General features: G+C 35.9%; 1 protein-coding gene across 4 annotated transcripts in view; it reads right to left on the reverse strand.

Annotated features, from left to right (window-relative positions):
- Positions 1–169: 169 nt before the first annotated feature.
- Positions 170–17,223, reverse strand: part of LACTB2 (lactamase beta 2) — a 40,119-nt gene continuing 23,065 nt past the window's right edge. For all 4 annotated transcript variants that reach the window (XM_072604850.1, XM_072604848.1, XM_072604851.1 and 1 more), the window contains 3 exons: positions 8,575–8,723; positions 1,451–1,532; positions 170–478 (listed from right to left, as the gene is read on the reverse strand). In XM_072604850.1, the coding sequence (XP_072460951.1) occupies positions 435–478; positions 1,451–1,532; positions 8,575–8,723 (275 nt within the window). In that variant the 3' untranslated portion in view covers positions 170–434. The remainder of the gene's footprint in view (positions 479–1,450; positions 1,533–8,574; positions 8,724–17,223) is intronic.

Here is a 17,223-nt window from a genome sequence, read left to right on the forward strand (position 1 = left end):
TGATAAATGCATGAGAACATACACATCTACCAGACATAAGTGTTAACAATTAGAGTTTAAGAAGCAGGAAGAATTAAAGATATGGTGTTATTTTGGAGTAACTGAGGAAAAATATATTGTTACTTTTGGTTACTGACAACTGGATCAAATGGACAACTTTCAAAGCAGATTGTTTAAAATAAACTGATTTTATTAATTTTAAAGTATAGAGGTTTTGATTAGTCTGTTAAGAACTCATAAATCGTTATAACTCATAAAGTCTTGAAAATAGATGAATTATAATTACCATGCATACTCTAAATATAGATTGTAGAATTCTTATATTTTTGATAATGGAGCAGATGTGATACTAATTATTTGTAGCTAGTTTCTTTTTCAGTATTCTTCCTCAGTAAAGGCTTCAGATTATTTATTCTTTATTCACTAGCATGAAACTAAAGACTGGCTTTCCATTTCTTTTCAGGAGTCATTGTACTTGCTGTGAAAAAACAAAGGGAAGAGAAATTTATTTAAAGATGTTATTTACAAAATAATGTTCTATGCCTCATCCTCATATTAAAGCTTGTATCATTTTGTAGATAGAGATAATATTGATACTCTTCTAGAAAGTGTTTTAAGACTTTGCAATTCATGAGGAATCACCAAGTAATCTTTCATAGATTAGTACCCAGAAAGCAGTCTTTCATAGATTACTGAGACTTTCATAAAGACCACAGAATTGTTATAATAGATTAATTTCACTTTTAGCAAGTAAATACCAGAGTAACCATTTCACTATTTCCTGGGTAACTATGGCTTGTTTCCAATCATTTTCAAAAAACATACCCTCTGTGGCCTAGGATAGATTAGTAGCTAAAGTTATCCTTCTGTGACTGACGTGGTTTTCTAACGTAACAAGATCAATAGTAACAACTTAACATTATATGGTGTTTACTCTGTCACTGTGCTAAGCACTTTACAAGTATCTCATTTGATCCTCACAACAACCCTGAGAGGTGGGTGCTATTATTATTTCTATTTTACAATTGAGGAAACTGAGACAGAATGACTTGCCAAAGGTCACACAGCTACTAAGTGTCTGAGTATGGAGCTGAACTCAAGTGTTCCTGACTCTAGGCCCAGGGCTCTATCCACTGCACTGCCTAACTGCCTCAAAAAATCAGTAAGAATGGTTTTGATTCTTTGTAAGACTGTTTCCCCCAAATACACACAAACACACACATTCTCAGTATCTCTCTGTGTCTCTCCCCGCCTAGGATTTTTTAGGTGTGTGCAACTGGTCAGTCCTACCATCCATGCCTCTGACATATGAGTTAGAGGCTGCATTTCAAAAAGAATTGGGTTGGGTGAACTGACTATTTTTTCTACACGAGTAAGTGATAAAGAACTGTGGAAATACTGACAATATATTTTTTAAAAGAGTAGAATTACACTTGCAGAAAATACTTACATAGTTTTCCATCTTTTTCTAATTTCTTCAAATGAAAGCAGAGGTTAATACTAGCTGGTTTATATAAATGCTCAGGAGTATTCTAATAGGAAACAAAAGTAGTAGAAAAATATTACTTTTGAAAATCCATTAGGTGTATTTTATAGAACCTCTTAGGAACAATATGATATAGAGAAAGGTTTTATCTGGAGATGCTACTACACTGATCATGAAAGTATTTCACATGGTTAAAGCTTTCTGTTTTAGGCTGACACTCAATCCCTAAAGTATTGTTTTTGAATAGTCTTGACCATATTACAGAAGGACATCCTATGTTGTAATCTATACATGAAAATATCTTTGCATACTTTTATACTTAATAAACATCTGAAACTTAAATTTTACACTTAAATTTTCTGATAGGATTTAATAACCACCTAACTGTGATTGGTGAGCATAAACAAAGAATGAGTTAGGATGTATTTGCTTAGCATCCACCACAATTCCTGACGCAGAGGTGAATAAATGAAAATATTAATGTTTTCCCTATTAAGGTCCCCCCTAACCTCCCCAGCCCCCCACCCCATAAGTAGGAAAGCTACAGGAAAAAGAAATGACTCAAGAATGAAATCGGAGAAAGGGGTAGTAGGATAAAAGGGAGAAGGCATGGGGTCACAGAAACACATTCACAAATACAGACATATCCACAAGGAGAGATTGGAAGAACAGAAGAGAACATGCTGGTATTTTATAGAAATGGCAAGATAATAAATTAATACAAGAGAACAATTAATTTATCCACCTAGATGAACTTGGAAGGAACTGAGAAGCCTAAAAGTAGAATTTGTTTTGTTTCCAGCAGTACTTCAATGGATCAGTGATTTCATTAATTTTAAGTATTAATCTTAAGGTATAAATATTGCAACCCCCAATCACATTCTTTCTTATCCTGTACAATTCTTGTTTAAGAGTTCTCCATTTTCTCTAGACTACCTACTCAGTGTGCTAAGATTTTCCTTCAGGTTTTCTAATATTACCTGAGTACCAGAACAGGGATATATGGGATGTTTTGAGAGGAGGAGCACCTTTGTTGGGAGGGTTTGCTGAGCCCTTTTCAGGGCTGCTCATCCACTTTTAGTGTCTACTTATCATCTAACTCTCACCTATGACTCCAATAAGCTGTAGCATGTGCAGGCCACACCCTGGTAAAACCATTGTAGCAGATGGGCTAAACCAGGTTGAGAGTTGGTGAGTTAGGGAAATATCTACCCCGAGCAAGATGAGAACAATTTGTTCCAATAGTTGTGGAGCCCTTAGAGCCTGGTCAGACATGGAAGACGTCAAGCATTGCATCCCCAGATCATCTCCAGTCATCTAGACTTTTGTCTCACCACCAGACTTCAGTGACTCTGGAAGAGAGAGGCTGATGACTTTGTTCAGCTCTGCCTCACTTAAATCTAATTCACAATTCTGGGATGTCAATGGTCTTTTTTGAAGGACAAATAACCAGAATAGCATTCAAGCTGTCCACTGTTTAACTTTGGATTTTCATACAAGACTGGTCCCCTCCCTTTCTAATTATCTATCTTTTATGATACTTTTTATGTCCAGTTGTCTCTCCATTGCCTTTTGGGTGACCTGCAATTTTAGATTTTTCAGAGATGATTCACACAGACATATAGTATCACTGGAAGAATATTGTTTAAGAGATGAACTTTTGTTTCATGTTGAAATTTGGGGTCATTCGAAGTTTTGCATAGTTTTCTCAGTGCAATTTAGCTTGTTTATAGAATTCTTGGCCCAGATCATTGTCCTTCTTCAATGACTGTCCAAGATATAGTACCAAAGGATCTGCTTTATGGTCCACCCAAATACACAGTACAGTCTGTACAAGAGGCATTCTTCATCTACTTGGTTTTTCATGTATGTATTACATTAGGATATCCCCTTGAGTATCAGTAGAGCTTATGGCTCTGTAATGTTCTAGGTCTTGATTTAATCACCTCAATGGCATCAGTAAAATTAGAAAATCTAGAGATACTCATTTATAAGGAAATGCCTTTCCCTTTGGACTCTTCCTCACATCCTCTAATTACAGCTGCCTACATCTATGACTAGTATACCTCTCCTTGTTTTGTGCTTCATTTGATATTACTAATAAAAAGACTGAACAAAATTATCTTTGTTGTATGTAAGCCTTTTCCAGTCATCCTGATGAATACCTGGTCACTGGATTCAGATGGCTCCAGAGGAGAAGCGAGGCTGGTGACCTGCACAGCCCTCCCTCACCCCAAACAAAATCAATTGCAAGTCATGTCATCGTTTCTCTGATGTCATGGTCTTCCTTGGCAATGAAGGATGAACACAGACACACAGACCAGGTATGTTCTTATGATCTAGGCAGCAGCCTAGACTAGTACTATTGTATACCACTGTCATTGTTCAGCCTTTGTTCTCCAAGAGGACCAATAACACAATAAGGATGGTGCCTTGACTTGCCTGTGAATTGGATTTAAGTGAGGTAGAGCCACACAAAGTTGTCAGCTTCATTCTCTCCTCTAGTGTCACTGAAGTCCAGTGGCAGGACAAAAAATTAAGACTGGCAATGGCCCAGGACTCAGTGGGTGACCCTGGCTTTCCTAAATTAAAGTCCTTCCCAGGTCTTGGTTTGTCTGAGGCAATGCCTATTCAATGACTAAGGGCTTAGGTAAGAATTTGAGACAATTTATGTCATAAAACTATCAGTGTGGGAGGGAAAGATTCAGAGTTTCCAACCAGAAAAGAAAACAACTGGTATTTACACTCATTCTCAGCCATCAGCACCTAAACAATGAACCACAAGGGCTTGGATTGGAGGCTGTTATTGGCCATTCAATGTATACCAAAAATACCTTTTGGATGACCTGAATGGAGAAAGTGTTTTTGCCTGTTTACTAAAAGTATGTTGCATATTATAAATTGACCATTTTTCTCCAAAAGAAAGCTTTAGATGGGAAGAAGTACTTTCTCTGAAAGTCTAACCATGTGCCCTGGGCTAAATCACTTAACCTCCTCGGGCCTAGTTTCTTTTATCTCTAATATGAGTGAGGGGATGTTTGGAAGTGGTGGGCATGGCTGCTTCTAAGGCTAAATGTTTAAGACAGAGAAACTACCTTTTAAACATCTAGTTTTGCAGTCAATCAACCAACATTTATCAGGCACTTATTATGTGCCAGGCTCTGTGCTAAGAGGATACCAAAAAAATACCCAACACTACAAAATAAACAAAAAAATTCTCTGCTCTAAAGGAACTCACAGTTAATGGGAAAGACATCATGAAAACAAATGGGTCAAGACAACATGGAAACAAATAAAAGGTACAACCAGAGGAAAAAGCAGTGCCATGAAAATAGAAATGAATCATAATTTCATTTGTAACATTTCTTTCATTTCATTTAGTATTTTGATATGTAAAATACATTTTGTATAAATATTTTTCAACTAAATTATTTTAAAATGTGTGTTACTTTGGTGGCTGTCACAAAAGAGATTTCATGTGAATAACAGAAAAATAAAGATTTCTAAAAGTAATTATTTTTAAATGTACAATCCAGACAAATGAAAATATGCTGCCCAACAAACATGCATTACATTCTCTCACTTTTTTTTCAATGCTTAGAATGTTTTCCTTTACCATTCATCTGCTAAATTCCTTCCCCTTCATTTAAGTCCAACTCAAATGTCATCACATGTTTTTGGTAATGATTTTCTACTCAAATCTCAAGTAGAACTTTGCTTTATAACTCTAATGCACTTAATGCAAAATTACTGATGAGAGTTCTCAGTGTTGATGGGTATCTTATCTCCATATTGTATTATAAGCTACTTGTGGGCAGGGTTCTAGCTCTTAGCACAGTGCTCAGTACACAGTACAGGAAAATGTTTATGGTTATAGTTTGTAAATGTCTTTTTAGATCAACCATTCTGAAGTTTAGTCTATATTTTAAATGATTTTAATGGGAAAAATTATTTTCCCATGAAACAGGTGGGCTTATAATAAAAAAAGTATTCAGAATTTCTATGTGTTATTAGAAAATTTATTGTGTTAAATACATGTCTCCTTATAATAAATACTGTTAGGATAAAAAAACCCTTTACAGTAAGAATATACCAATATATGTTCAATACTAGTTAATGATACAATTACAGTATATTGAAAAACGGATTTCTCCTTTGATTTTTGTTACAATGAAATTATTTTGTTGAAAAAATTAAAAATGGTCATGAAAAACTATGAAAGTATAATTCACAGAAGGAATCTGTATTTTGTTAGCAGTATGAGGGTAAACATTTATATCCATTAAATAATAAATGTATGTTACTTTTCTTAATCAAATCAACAAACAGCAGTACACACATTAAATGTTAAGCTTTTTAGATTTTCATTTTATGCATCTGTTAAAGCTTTCAAATATATGTGCGTATTAAAAACTGAATACTAAGATTAATTTCTTCAGTGTCCCTCTTTAGTAACTGAGAGTATGCCTCTTTATTTCTTTGTTACCAGTATACCACTTAGCAAATATATTACTATTTATGATCAAGTGACAGTCTTTTTCCTTAATTCCTAAAGCACTCCTAAATACATCAATAAGATATATGTTAAATGGTTCAATAGCATGCTTTTAGTGAGTTGCAATGTATTAAGTAAACTAAATGATAATACACTGCTGCCTAACTTTTGAAGCACCTTAATAAAAAAAAAAAATTGTGCATTGTACTGAAAGTGGTATTGGTTTAGGAGCTAATAATCTCCCTAAGCATTTCATTTAGTACCAAGGACTAAATTAAGCACCTGAGAGAATAGATCATCCAAAAACCAGCATGGCTTCATCAAGAACAGGTCATGCCAGAATGATTCATTTCCTTTCTTAATGAGGTTACCAAGCTGGTAGACCAGCTGACCAATAAGCAATTATTAAATGCCTACCAGGTTCCAGGCTCTGTTGTAAGCATTAGATCAGGAGAATGCTATAGATACAGTTTACCTAGATTTCAGCAAAGTATTTGGCATAGTCTCCTATGCTATTGTGGGAAAAAAAAAGGAAAAAAACTATGTTCAGTGACAGTACAGGTAGGAAGATGGTTTAATGATTGGACTCAAAGAGTTGTCAACGGGTAGGTAAATTGTTAATTTGGTGGGAAGTCTCTACTGCACTTCCCCAAGGATCTGAGCTTTACCAACTTTTTATCAATGCCTTGGATGAACATACAGATGGCAGATTTGTTTAATTTGTAGTTGATGAGAGTCTGGGCTCCCAGCTGAGTCAAGATCCAAATAAAGATCTTGACAGGCAACAATGAACTGATTCTCATATGAAATAGGGATACCTTTGAAATATTACAAATTAATTCTCAAACTCAAATATAAGACTGGGGATATATATGACTCAGCAATATTTCTCATGAAAAAAATCTGAGGTTTTTGTTTTGTCTTTTTTGTTGTACTAACAAGTTAATATGAGGCCTCACTGTGACATCGCTGCCCCCAAATTAATGCTGCATTGAAAGGCTCAGTTTCCCTGAACAAAGTGATAGTCTTACCCTACTCTGCTCTGGGGAGAATATATTATATTCATTTCTAAGCTCTACATTTTAGGAAGGTTGCTGACAAGTCAGAGCACACCCAGAAGAATGTGGGCAGGGTGATGAGGGGACTAAATATCAAGTTCATATGGATGGATGCCAATTGAGGGGTCTAAGGTTATTTAGTTTGGAGAAGAAATAAAAAGGGGTAGACAGTAGCTGTCCAGGTATTTTCTATTGGAAGAAGGAATAGACTTCTCAACCCCAGAGGATACAATCAGGAAGTGATTGGTATAAGCTGCAGTGGAATAGATTTTAGTACTATCTGAGGAAAAACTTTAAAAATTATAATGGGTTATTTTGAATACTAGTGGGTTTCCTCTTGCTGAAGATTTTCAGATACAGCTGATACTGTAGAAGCAAATGCTTTCCAGCTATGGACTAAGCTGGACTCACTAGATGGACTCTGAAAGCCCTTTCCAACTTTTTGATTGCATGAAGTTTTAATTATTGTTTTTTTATACAACCATACCAAAATATTCCCATTTTAAAATAATCTTATTTTTATAGAATGTTTACATTCTCCTCCTCCTCCATCTTTAGCTTAGATTGAATGGCTTGTAATATTCTTTAAAATTTGATTCGTAAGTGTTATTATTGGTGGTGGTAGGGTAAGCCTCAATTTTTCTCTCTCTGAATTTAATTTGGTCTTTACTACTTTTACCTTTTAATCCACTAAGTTCATTTCTTTGTGATAAGAGGTGTTTTTCCCCTCAGATTATTTGCTAGTACCTTTTAGTTAAGCTTGACAGTTTGTACAGCTATAGTAAGGAATGACTGTGATGTCTTGATTTCCTCAGGAAAAAACACTGTGAGATACTATAATGTCTTATTTAACTGATTTCATGGGGAAAATGAGATGTCCCACACAAGTAGATATTCCAGTTGATTGAAGTTTACTTTGAAGTATCAAATATTAACAATTAAAACTACTACCTATTCCCTTACCTCTCAGAATATAACGAACACAAATCTTTTCTTAATCAGTATATTTATCACCACCTTCAATCATTATAACAGTGCTACAATATAGTACTTTCAGAACTACGTATATGTATATATACATATATACAAATATTTATACACACACACATATATGCTGATCTTTTATACTCTTCCTTTCACTAGCAAGCTGCCATAGTTGCTTTTGGATGCTGTTAGAGAGTCTGCTTTTATTAGATTCTTTTCTAATTTACTGTAGGTTGGGAAACTTGATGACTTAGAATTATATGTGACATCACTGACTTAAGTCAGCCATACTTTTTCAGGAAGTAAAATCTGTAGGCTTTATTGTTTCTGGTTTCATGACAGCTGTTTTTGTGCACAGAGGTCTTTTTCCTCTTACTCCTCAATTACTGGCTAGGTTCGGGATGGCTGAGGTTATTAGAAGTTGTGACCTTTAGGAAGAGAGGTATGACTGTGTAATTAGCTTACTACCACTATATGCTATGCCAATAATAGTAATGAAATTTTGTCTACAATTTCGGGGCTCTACAAGCCAGATAATAAACTTGAATTACCTTATAAATAATCTTTAAAAGCTCCGTTTCAGTAAATGACTTTCCAGCATTATCATGAAAAAAATTAAGGATTTGACGTTCCCGTGCCTTTCTGTGAGAAATGTATTCTCGAATTTTAGCTTCAGCATCATTAATTACTGGGCCATGTCCTAAATTAAGATATATTTACAAAACACGAACCATTTAATAAAAAGAACTTATTTATTCAACCAATTTTAAAAGAATTTTAGATGTCCTGAAACAACCTAAAAGATACAAACTTTTCAGACTGCTATAAAGTAATAATAAAATAAAATTTAAAGAATAATCTAAATGAATAAAATTATGTTAAAGTAAAATACATAAAAATTTATTTATGCACATTAAAAGAATAAATATAGAATGGAAGAATAAATAATGAGAATGTAAAATCATGTTTCCAATCAGTGAATGAGATTTGTCAAAATAACACATAAGGCAATACCTCATATTGGAACTTTACTAATTTGGAAGTTTGGACAGTTCTTAGCAGTTTGGTATTTGTTATGTTTCATAAACCATTTCTAAATAAAGAAAACAAATTAACTGGTCACACAATAGACTTCAGGAAAGATGTTTAAAATATCTGAGAATGCAATATTTTCAAGAGGCTTAAATCACAGATATACCATTTCTATATAAATAGAACAAGTTGTTCTATTTATTAAAATAGTCATAGTCTGAGTACCAACTCCTTAGCCTAGTTCTTTGGGAGGCAATAAGATATTTCTTTATAATATTCTGTAATTCATATTAGCCTTTCTCCCAATTTGTTTCAATGGATATGGGTTTTCCTACAGCATTAAGATGCAAAATAATACATACAGGATAAAAACTAACAAGTGAGTGTAAGGTAGCATGCAGGTTAAAATGGGTTTAAAAAAATCGACAATTTAAAAGGTAATGAAAAACAACCTATTTTCAGAAAAAATACCATCCCTCCATTTGTCCCCCAAATAGGAAGGTAGATACTAAGAGAGTAACTAATTGCTTTCGATAATTCTAAGTCTCTAGGCTCAGATGCCAGGCTCTAACTGGCAAATATTATTGCTGAGCCACTACCAGGGACCTCTGAAGATGATGGAGAATGGAATGAATGCCTGAAGGCCAAGTTCTGCACCAAATTTAAAAAAAGAGAGAGAGGGAGAGAACACTGCAAATGACAGACCAGTCAATTTGACTTCAATTTCTGGCAAATTCTGTAAAGTATTAGGATCAAAACAATCCAGTATGACTTCATCAAGAACAGGTCATGCCAAATTATCGTCATTTACTATTTTTTTGTTTTTTGGTGAGGGTTAGAAAATAGTTTATTCAGGTTTTAGAAAAGCATTTAACAAAGTTTCTTGTGCTATTCCTGTGGAAAAGATAGAGAAATGTGCACTAGAAGTTATTATTAATGATTCAGAGTCAGCTTGGAAGGGCTCCAGTGAAGTGTCTCAGGGATCTGTAGGTAGTTGGTTGGCATAGTACATGATTTGGAGTCAAGAAGACCTAACTTTGAATATTTATTAGCTATGTAACTCTGGGCAAGTTGCTTAAACTCTGTCTGCCTCTGTTTCCTCATTGGTAAAATGAGGATAAAAATTGCTCCTACCTCCAAGTGTTGATGTGAAGATGAAATGAGATCATATATGTCAAACTCTCTGCAAACCTTAAAACCTTATGTAAATGTTAACTATTATTATTGTAATCTTGGGCTTCTAATAAATGTCCAAGACAAGTCATCTTTATCAATGACTTGGACAAAGGCTATGATGGCATGGCATGCTTATCAAACTGGCAGATGATACAAAGCTAGGAGGGACAGGTAACACACTGGAGAAGAGTCAGGGCCCAAAAATATCTTGAAAAGCTAAATACAGGATGGAATGTAATAAGATTAAATTTAATAAAGATCAAGATAAAACTTAATTTTGGGTTCAAGAAATCAACTTCATAAGTATAATATGGAAGAAGCATGAGTAGGCAGTAGTTTAGATAAGCAAAAGTTCAACATGAGTTGACATTATTATATGATAGCCCTCCAAGAGTGCAATTTTAGGCTGTATAAGAGAGACATAGTATTCATGGTTAGGGAGGGTGGTGACAGTGCTACTGTCTTCTGACCTAGTCACACCACATTTAAAATACTGTGTTCATTTTTGGGTGTCAAATCCAAGGAATAATGTTCAACTGGAGACTGTCCAGAGGATTGTGACTTGAATAGTGAAGTCATTTAAGACATGAAGTTCAGATAAAGGAATTGTTGATGAATAGCCTAAAGAATAGAAATCTTAGGGGGCATATGACAACTATTTTCAAGTATCTGAAAGGCTTTCCTTTGAAAGAAGAAATCCACCTTTTTGTTTGACTCCATAGGACAGAATAGGAGGAAGTTGCAAACTGACCAGTTTTTGCTTGATAGAAGGAAAATTTCAACAATCCAATCTCTCAAAAGTAGAATGACCATCTAGAGAAGTGATGTCACTGTCTCCCAGTAAAGGCTATAGGAGCAACTGCTGAATAGACAGAAGGAATTCTTGTTTAGATGGGAGCTATGTTGATGGACTTTTGAGGTTCCTTCCAGCTTGAAGTTTACTCTTTAAAATGAACTTAACAGAGTTTCAGAGAAAAATCTTTCATGGAAATGAGTGTTCATGTAAGGTACTAGAAATAAGCAATGGAAAACTTAACAACATAGTAGCTAAGCTCAATGCATAGCTACTAAGGAACCATTAGTTTACTTCATTGGATTGGTGGCTATTAGAACTTTTCAAAATCCTGCCTTCTCCAATGTGGGAATCCCTGCTGTGTTCTCCCTTCTCTCTCAGCTCACTTCTAGAAGCCTAAGACTTTTGTCCTAGTTTTGTGCAGATCTATGAAAGGGTCTAAGGTGGCTGAATAAGCCGTGACCACAGGAAAAGTGAAAGAGGAATAGAGTCCCCATTTCTTCCACAACCACTGCTATTTCTCCAGCCCCAGCACACATCATCACAGACTCAATGCCTTGCCCTGCCCTTCCCCATTCCAACTCTATCACCTTCCTCCCACACCTACTTTCATCTTGCTCTTCTGCCCAGAGCCCTTGCCCTAAGGTTGACTACTCAGGAGAAGTTGAGTCAGGCAATTTTTTTTAAAGTGAAATACTGATGACTAATGCTTCAGTCCTTTTTGTATCCAAAGACCTCACTTTAGCATCTATATAAAATGAGAGAGACTCCCTTTCCCTCATAAAAAAAACTTATAGGAAGCCTCAAATTGACTATATGCTTCCTTCTGGATTGGGAAAATAGGGGAAGTTACAAGTTGTATTCTATTATGTAAAGGATTAGGGGGAATAGAAATCCCATTTGGAAACAGGTGGCAATAGTAGAAAAGAGCAGCCATTAGGATCTTTGAAGGAAAAGAGTAAGGAAGGAGTAGAGCTCAAAATGACTATCCAGAGTTGTTGAATAGCTCCTCCAATAGTACATTATGAGCCCATTTCCCCATAACCCCTCTTTTCTTAAGAAAAAAAATTCTTTCTTTTGCAATCTTGACCTGTACGTACAGGAACCATTGCAGCATTTTTTCTAGTAGTGAAGAATTGGAAACAAAACAGTACCTATTATTTGGGTGAAAAGCTGAACAAATTTTGACACATGTATACACTATTATTGTGCCATAAGAAAGCTGGAGAGGATATAAATCTTTCTTAGCAGAGGGAGTTTCCTGTCTAGGAGTCTTTGTAGTCTCACTCCCCTCTCTGTACTCTTGCACTCAAGAACACTGAATCAATAGTGATTTTGTAGAGATTTCTAGTGAAATCTATCTGCCATCTCTGAGCAGAGGGGTAATGAACCCAGGATGCAGATGAGATATACATACATTATCAGGCATGGCCAATATTTTGCTGGATGATACGTACTTGCTAAAGGTGGGTAGGGAAGAGAGGCCTCACCTTGCTAAGAGGTAATGGGATGGTAGGTTAGTAAGAGCAGCACAGATGAAAACAAAAAGGCACAGAATGGGACACAGTGTAGCTTTGTCGCTACCTTGCTAAATTTTATATATGCGTATATACATACTTTCTAAAAAACCAAACAGTACAAAACAGCTAAATTTCTCTGACAATTCTTTCTTGTTCTTTATATGTTGAAATATGTATTTGTTGAAAATTAAGTTAATAATTAGTCTGTTTTAGTTCACACTAAAAAAAGAAAATTTAAATAAATTAAATAAAATTAATAAAAATGTTAAAAAATGGGAAACTGCGTCAGGCACCAAATAATGTAGGAGGTTTCTCATAGGTTTTTTATTCCTGTTAAATCCTAAACCCCCTATTCCACATTTCCACTCCTGCATTCCACCCTCTCCCCAAACCTGGGCCAAGGAAGCTACATCAGTACCTTGGAATTGAGGCTATAATTCAGACACACTGCATAACGTTAAATAGGCTATTGTGGTTACCATTTATAATATTGTTTAAAAAGGAAAACACCACCTTTAAGTTCCAAACAGCGAATTTGTGGAAAATAATTCTCAGAAACCGCAGTTATGTCTTTTTGTAGTTTCTTAATACCTATGTGAATTTGGGCAAGTCAGGTAATATCCCTGGGCTTCAGTTATTTCTTCATTATAAATAATTCATTACCAAGTATGTATTAAGCACCAACTATGTGCCAGAGATTTATGCAATAAGAGATTAAGAAGGGAGCTTCTGATCAATTTGGTGAGTCTCCTTCCCTCTTCCCCTCCACCATCAACCTGAAAAAAATGACATGGTGATGGGGCCCTTAAATGGAGGCAGAATAAGCATACTGACACCTTATTGATTTAGCTTCAGAGACTAGGGCTCCCTTCTGATGACTGGTTAATGGTTAAAGGTTAAGGAGGGTGCACTCTTGTCAGGGGAGGTGTTCTTCCCTTTGAGGTCTATGAGAATAAGAAAGTATCTCACCACTCTCCTTTTTTCTAACCTTAGTTTTCTTTTCACTGTACTTTCTGGAAGATCTAGTGCCTGAACTCCATACTGTTAAAGTGACCAATGAATCTGCTGCTGCTGCCCAGGAGATCTCTTTATCTACTGTATTCTGAGAAATCTGGGAAGACTTGTATGAACATCAGTTCACAGTGAAGTGAACAGAACCAGCAGAAAAATTTATATAACAACAATATTGTAAAGACAAAGACCTTTGAAAGACTTAGGAACACTGATGAGCACAATGATCAACAATAATTCCAGTGGATTCCTGATGAAATACATTACTCATGATTGATACTTCTTTCGGACATGACCAATGTGGAAATGTTCAACATGTTTTGCTTGACTATACATGTTTCTAACAGGTGTTTAGCTTTTCTTTCTCAATTAGACAAAGGGGCAAGGTAAGATGGGAGGTAGATAAATTGGATTTTCTTAAAAAGAGGAAAAGAGGCTGTGTTCTGAGATAGTGCTACCTGGGGAATTCAAAATCCTCTCTTCTGCATAAGAGGTTAGGATTCAGGACTGCATCCTTGAACTGAACTACATTCTTAAGCTGAGTACAGTATGACTCCTAGTGCTACGTGCTTTATTTCTAAATTGTGATTTGCTATTCATGCTATTCTTGGTGCTGATGGGAAGAGAAATTCCCTCACTTTACTTAATACCATGTTTTGGAAGAAAGTATAAGGGAAAAGGCAAGGAATGAGATCTAAAAGTTCCAGAGGTTGGGGCCAACTTGTTTTAATAGAGCATGAAGTGTGCTGGATATTATAGCAGGCAATCAATGAATTCCCTGTGTTCCATCAATTGCCACCAAACAATGGCCCAAGCCCTATAATTTCATCTATTTGACTGGGGAACTCCTTAATTTAATCAGGATCGCATATCCTATAATATTAACAGATTATTTAGGAAGTTTCTCAATTTGACTAAGGTCTCCTCTGATTTATCCTCCTTAAAGTAACTTGTAGGAAAAGTATATGGTGAAGAGTCCATGCTAGCTCAGTTAAGATGGAGAGAATTCTGGCATCTTGAGTTCCTAAAAATGAAAGTTCTTGAGTTCCTAAGAAAGCAAGAGTCCCTGAATTTGAGCCAGACATTAGCTTATAGAGTGCAAACAGTTCCTTCACAGTGTATTTCTCTGAAAAGAGGATTTCCAAAGAGGACCAGCCTGAAGCTGAAGAACTAAGTTAAGCCATTAGAACCTAGGAAATCCTTGTAATCTTTCATTTTATTGTTATGAATTGTAAAAATTTTTTTGCAGTAAATGGGGGAATATTTATTCAGCACTCATACAAAGTATCTTTACCTTCTGGAGAATGGGTAGGGTTGGATGGGATACAGGCTTATGCGATATTTGAATGTCTAATATTTCCATATTTGTTCTTGAGTTTATATCCTAGGCATTTTCTGTGGTGAATGACATACTTGATACCTATACACTATGTAATTTTGTGGGAGAGGACCACTACCCACATTTGGGGAAAACTAGACTTGAATTATATCTCAGCTTTACTCATATTTTCTTGGAGTTTTATTTCAGGATAGAATCAATAAACTAGAGAGAGAATCTGAGCCCTTAGGGCCCTCAGAACTAAACCTAGGCTTGGTAGCAGGAAAAATGACCCCTGGAGCTTTGAGTGATATGTAACAGTGAGAGGATTGGTCTAGATGACGTTTAAGATATTTTCTAACTCTAAATCTTATGAATTTCCTTTGGTATTTGCCCAAGAGTCTTTTATCTTAACACTATTTTCAGATTTTTACAGAGAGCAGGGACTGCCTTTTGCCTCTTTTTGTATCCCTAGTCCAGCACACAGTATATGCTTACTATATATTGGCAGATTATAAAAATACTTTCCAGATCTTATCTTTTTCTGCCTAAGTATTTTTAATTGATTTGTTTCTCCTATAACTATAGTTATTCCTTCCACACTGAGAGGGTTAGGGTTTCAGTGCCCTCATGATCTGAAAAATTTGCATAAAATTGGCCCTCCCTTTATACCAGAGAAGTCTATATTACTATCCTATTAAAAGATAAAATATGCTGATACTATACAATACCATACAAATAATTTATGCATTTCTGAATTTCTAAACTTTTTCTGCATTGTCTGCTGGCCTTCATATGTCAACTGCGGCTTCTGCAAAACTCCAAAATTCCTATTTAATTTCCTATGCTGACTAGGGATATATTAAAACTGGGATGGGGAAAGTCACTACAGGGAAAGGATAACTATACTTCCCACATGGAACTTAGCTCTTCCCTCCCAGGGCCTCTCCCTCTGATTGGCTGGTTCCTCCAAGGAGTAAGCCCAGGCCAGCCAGGTCTTCATTCTTCTCTAGCCTGCATTCTCAAACCTCCTGTTCTTTTTTTCTATAAAGCCTCTGTAGTAGGTACCTTCACAACCCCCCTGCCTCAGTTCCCTTTCATGTGTTATCTTATTCTGTCAGAATGTGAGTTTGAGAACAGGGACCCTCTTTCTGCTATTATTTGTATTCCTACCATTTGACACAGTGCCTGGTCTAGAGTAAGAACCTGCTAACTGACTTGCTAACTAAAAAAAACAAAAAACCCTGTAAAACAAATCTCTTAATATATATCTACATGGTATGGCAAAACAATTCCTCCATTGGTCATGTTCTCTGGGCTCTTTTTACATTTCAAGTTTATCACAGCTGAGTGATATGTTAGATCTTTGTTTTTTTGGATCACTGCACTGATGAGCATTCTATATGTTATTCCTAGTTCTGCTCTCTCTGCTATGCACCAGTTCAAAGTCTTCCCAGCTTTGCTGTAATTGCCTATTTTCTCCTTTCTTACAACTTTAGTATCTGTGTAGTGGCTCCCTGGGAGCTGCTCAGAAGTCTGACATTTTGGGAACCTGCAACAAGTTGCTCTTTCTCCTTCACATTATCCTTTTAACTGTCCCTCCCATCCCCCCTTGCTTGCTTCTTTTCCATTGCCAGTAGCAGGAGAATCATGAGGGCATTCAGGGGGAGGCACAAACTATGCTTCTCAGTAGCTGTTTGATCAAAGTCCTGTTTAAGAATAAGATGCTGTCTTCTTTATCTTCTAGACCACTTTGTCAGAATTCCCTTTCTCCTAGCCTTTAAGATAAAGGGAAAATAGTTACAGACTTGTTTGGTGATTTGTCATGCCTGTGAGACAAACAATGGGTTTCTTTTTGTTGGGGTTGAGAATAATTTATACACTTCTTTTTTTACCAGGCCATGGGCCTCACAGTCACTCTGTGAGGTGGCAAGACAAATATTATTACTCCATACTGCAGATGAGAAAACAGAGGCTCAAAGAAATTAAGTAACTTGCTCCAAGTGGCAGAGCTGAATAAGTCTGCTGACTCCTGATCTAGTTCTCTTTCTGCTTTATTTTATAAAGCCCTAGAGGATTTATGGAATCAAAATACCTAAGAAGTACTAATTTAAACCAGACTTGTTAGCCATGTTAGACTTCTTCCCCTGCAGTTTTTGGAAACTGACAAGAGCTGCTCAGTATTTTTATCAATATATTATAACCCTCTTATGCCTGTAGAAAGATATTTACTTGGACCCCTCAGACTTCTTTTCAGATACTTTTAACAAAGTGGGGCACTGTTAGGGATGGAACTGAATGAAGTACTTTATTATTATATATCTTTAAAAAACTTTACCCCATTACCTGA

This window comes from Notamacropus eugenii, chromosome 4 (genome assembly GCF_028372415.1).
Source record: "Notamacropus eugenii isolate mMacEug1 chromosome 4, mMacEug1.pri_v2, whole genome shotgun sequence".
Taxonomy (NCBI): domain Eukaryota; kingdom Metazoa; phylum Chordata; class Mammalia; order Diprotodontia; family Macropodidae; genus Notamacropus; species Notamacropus eugenii.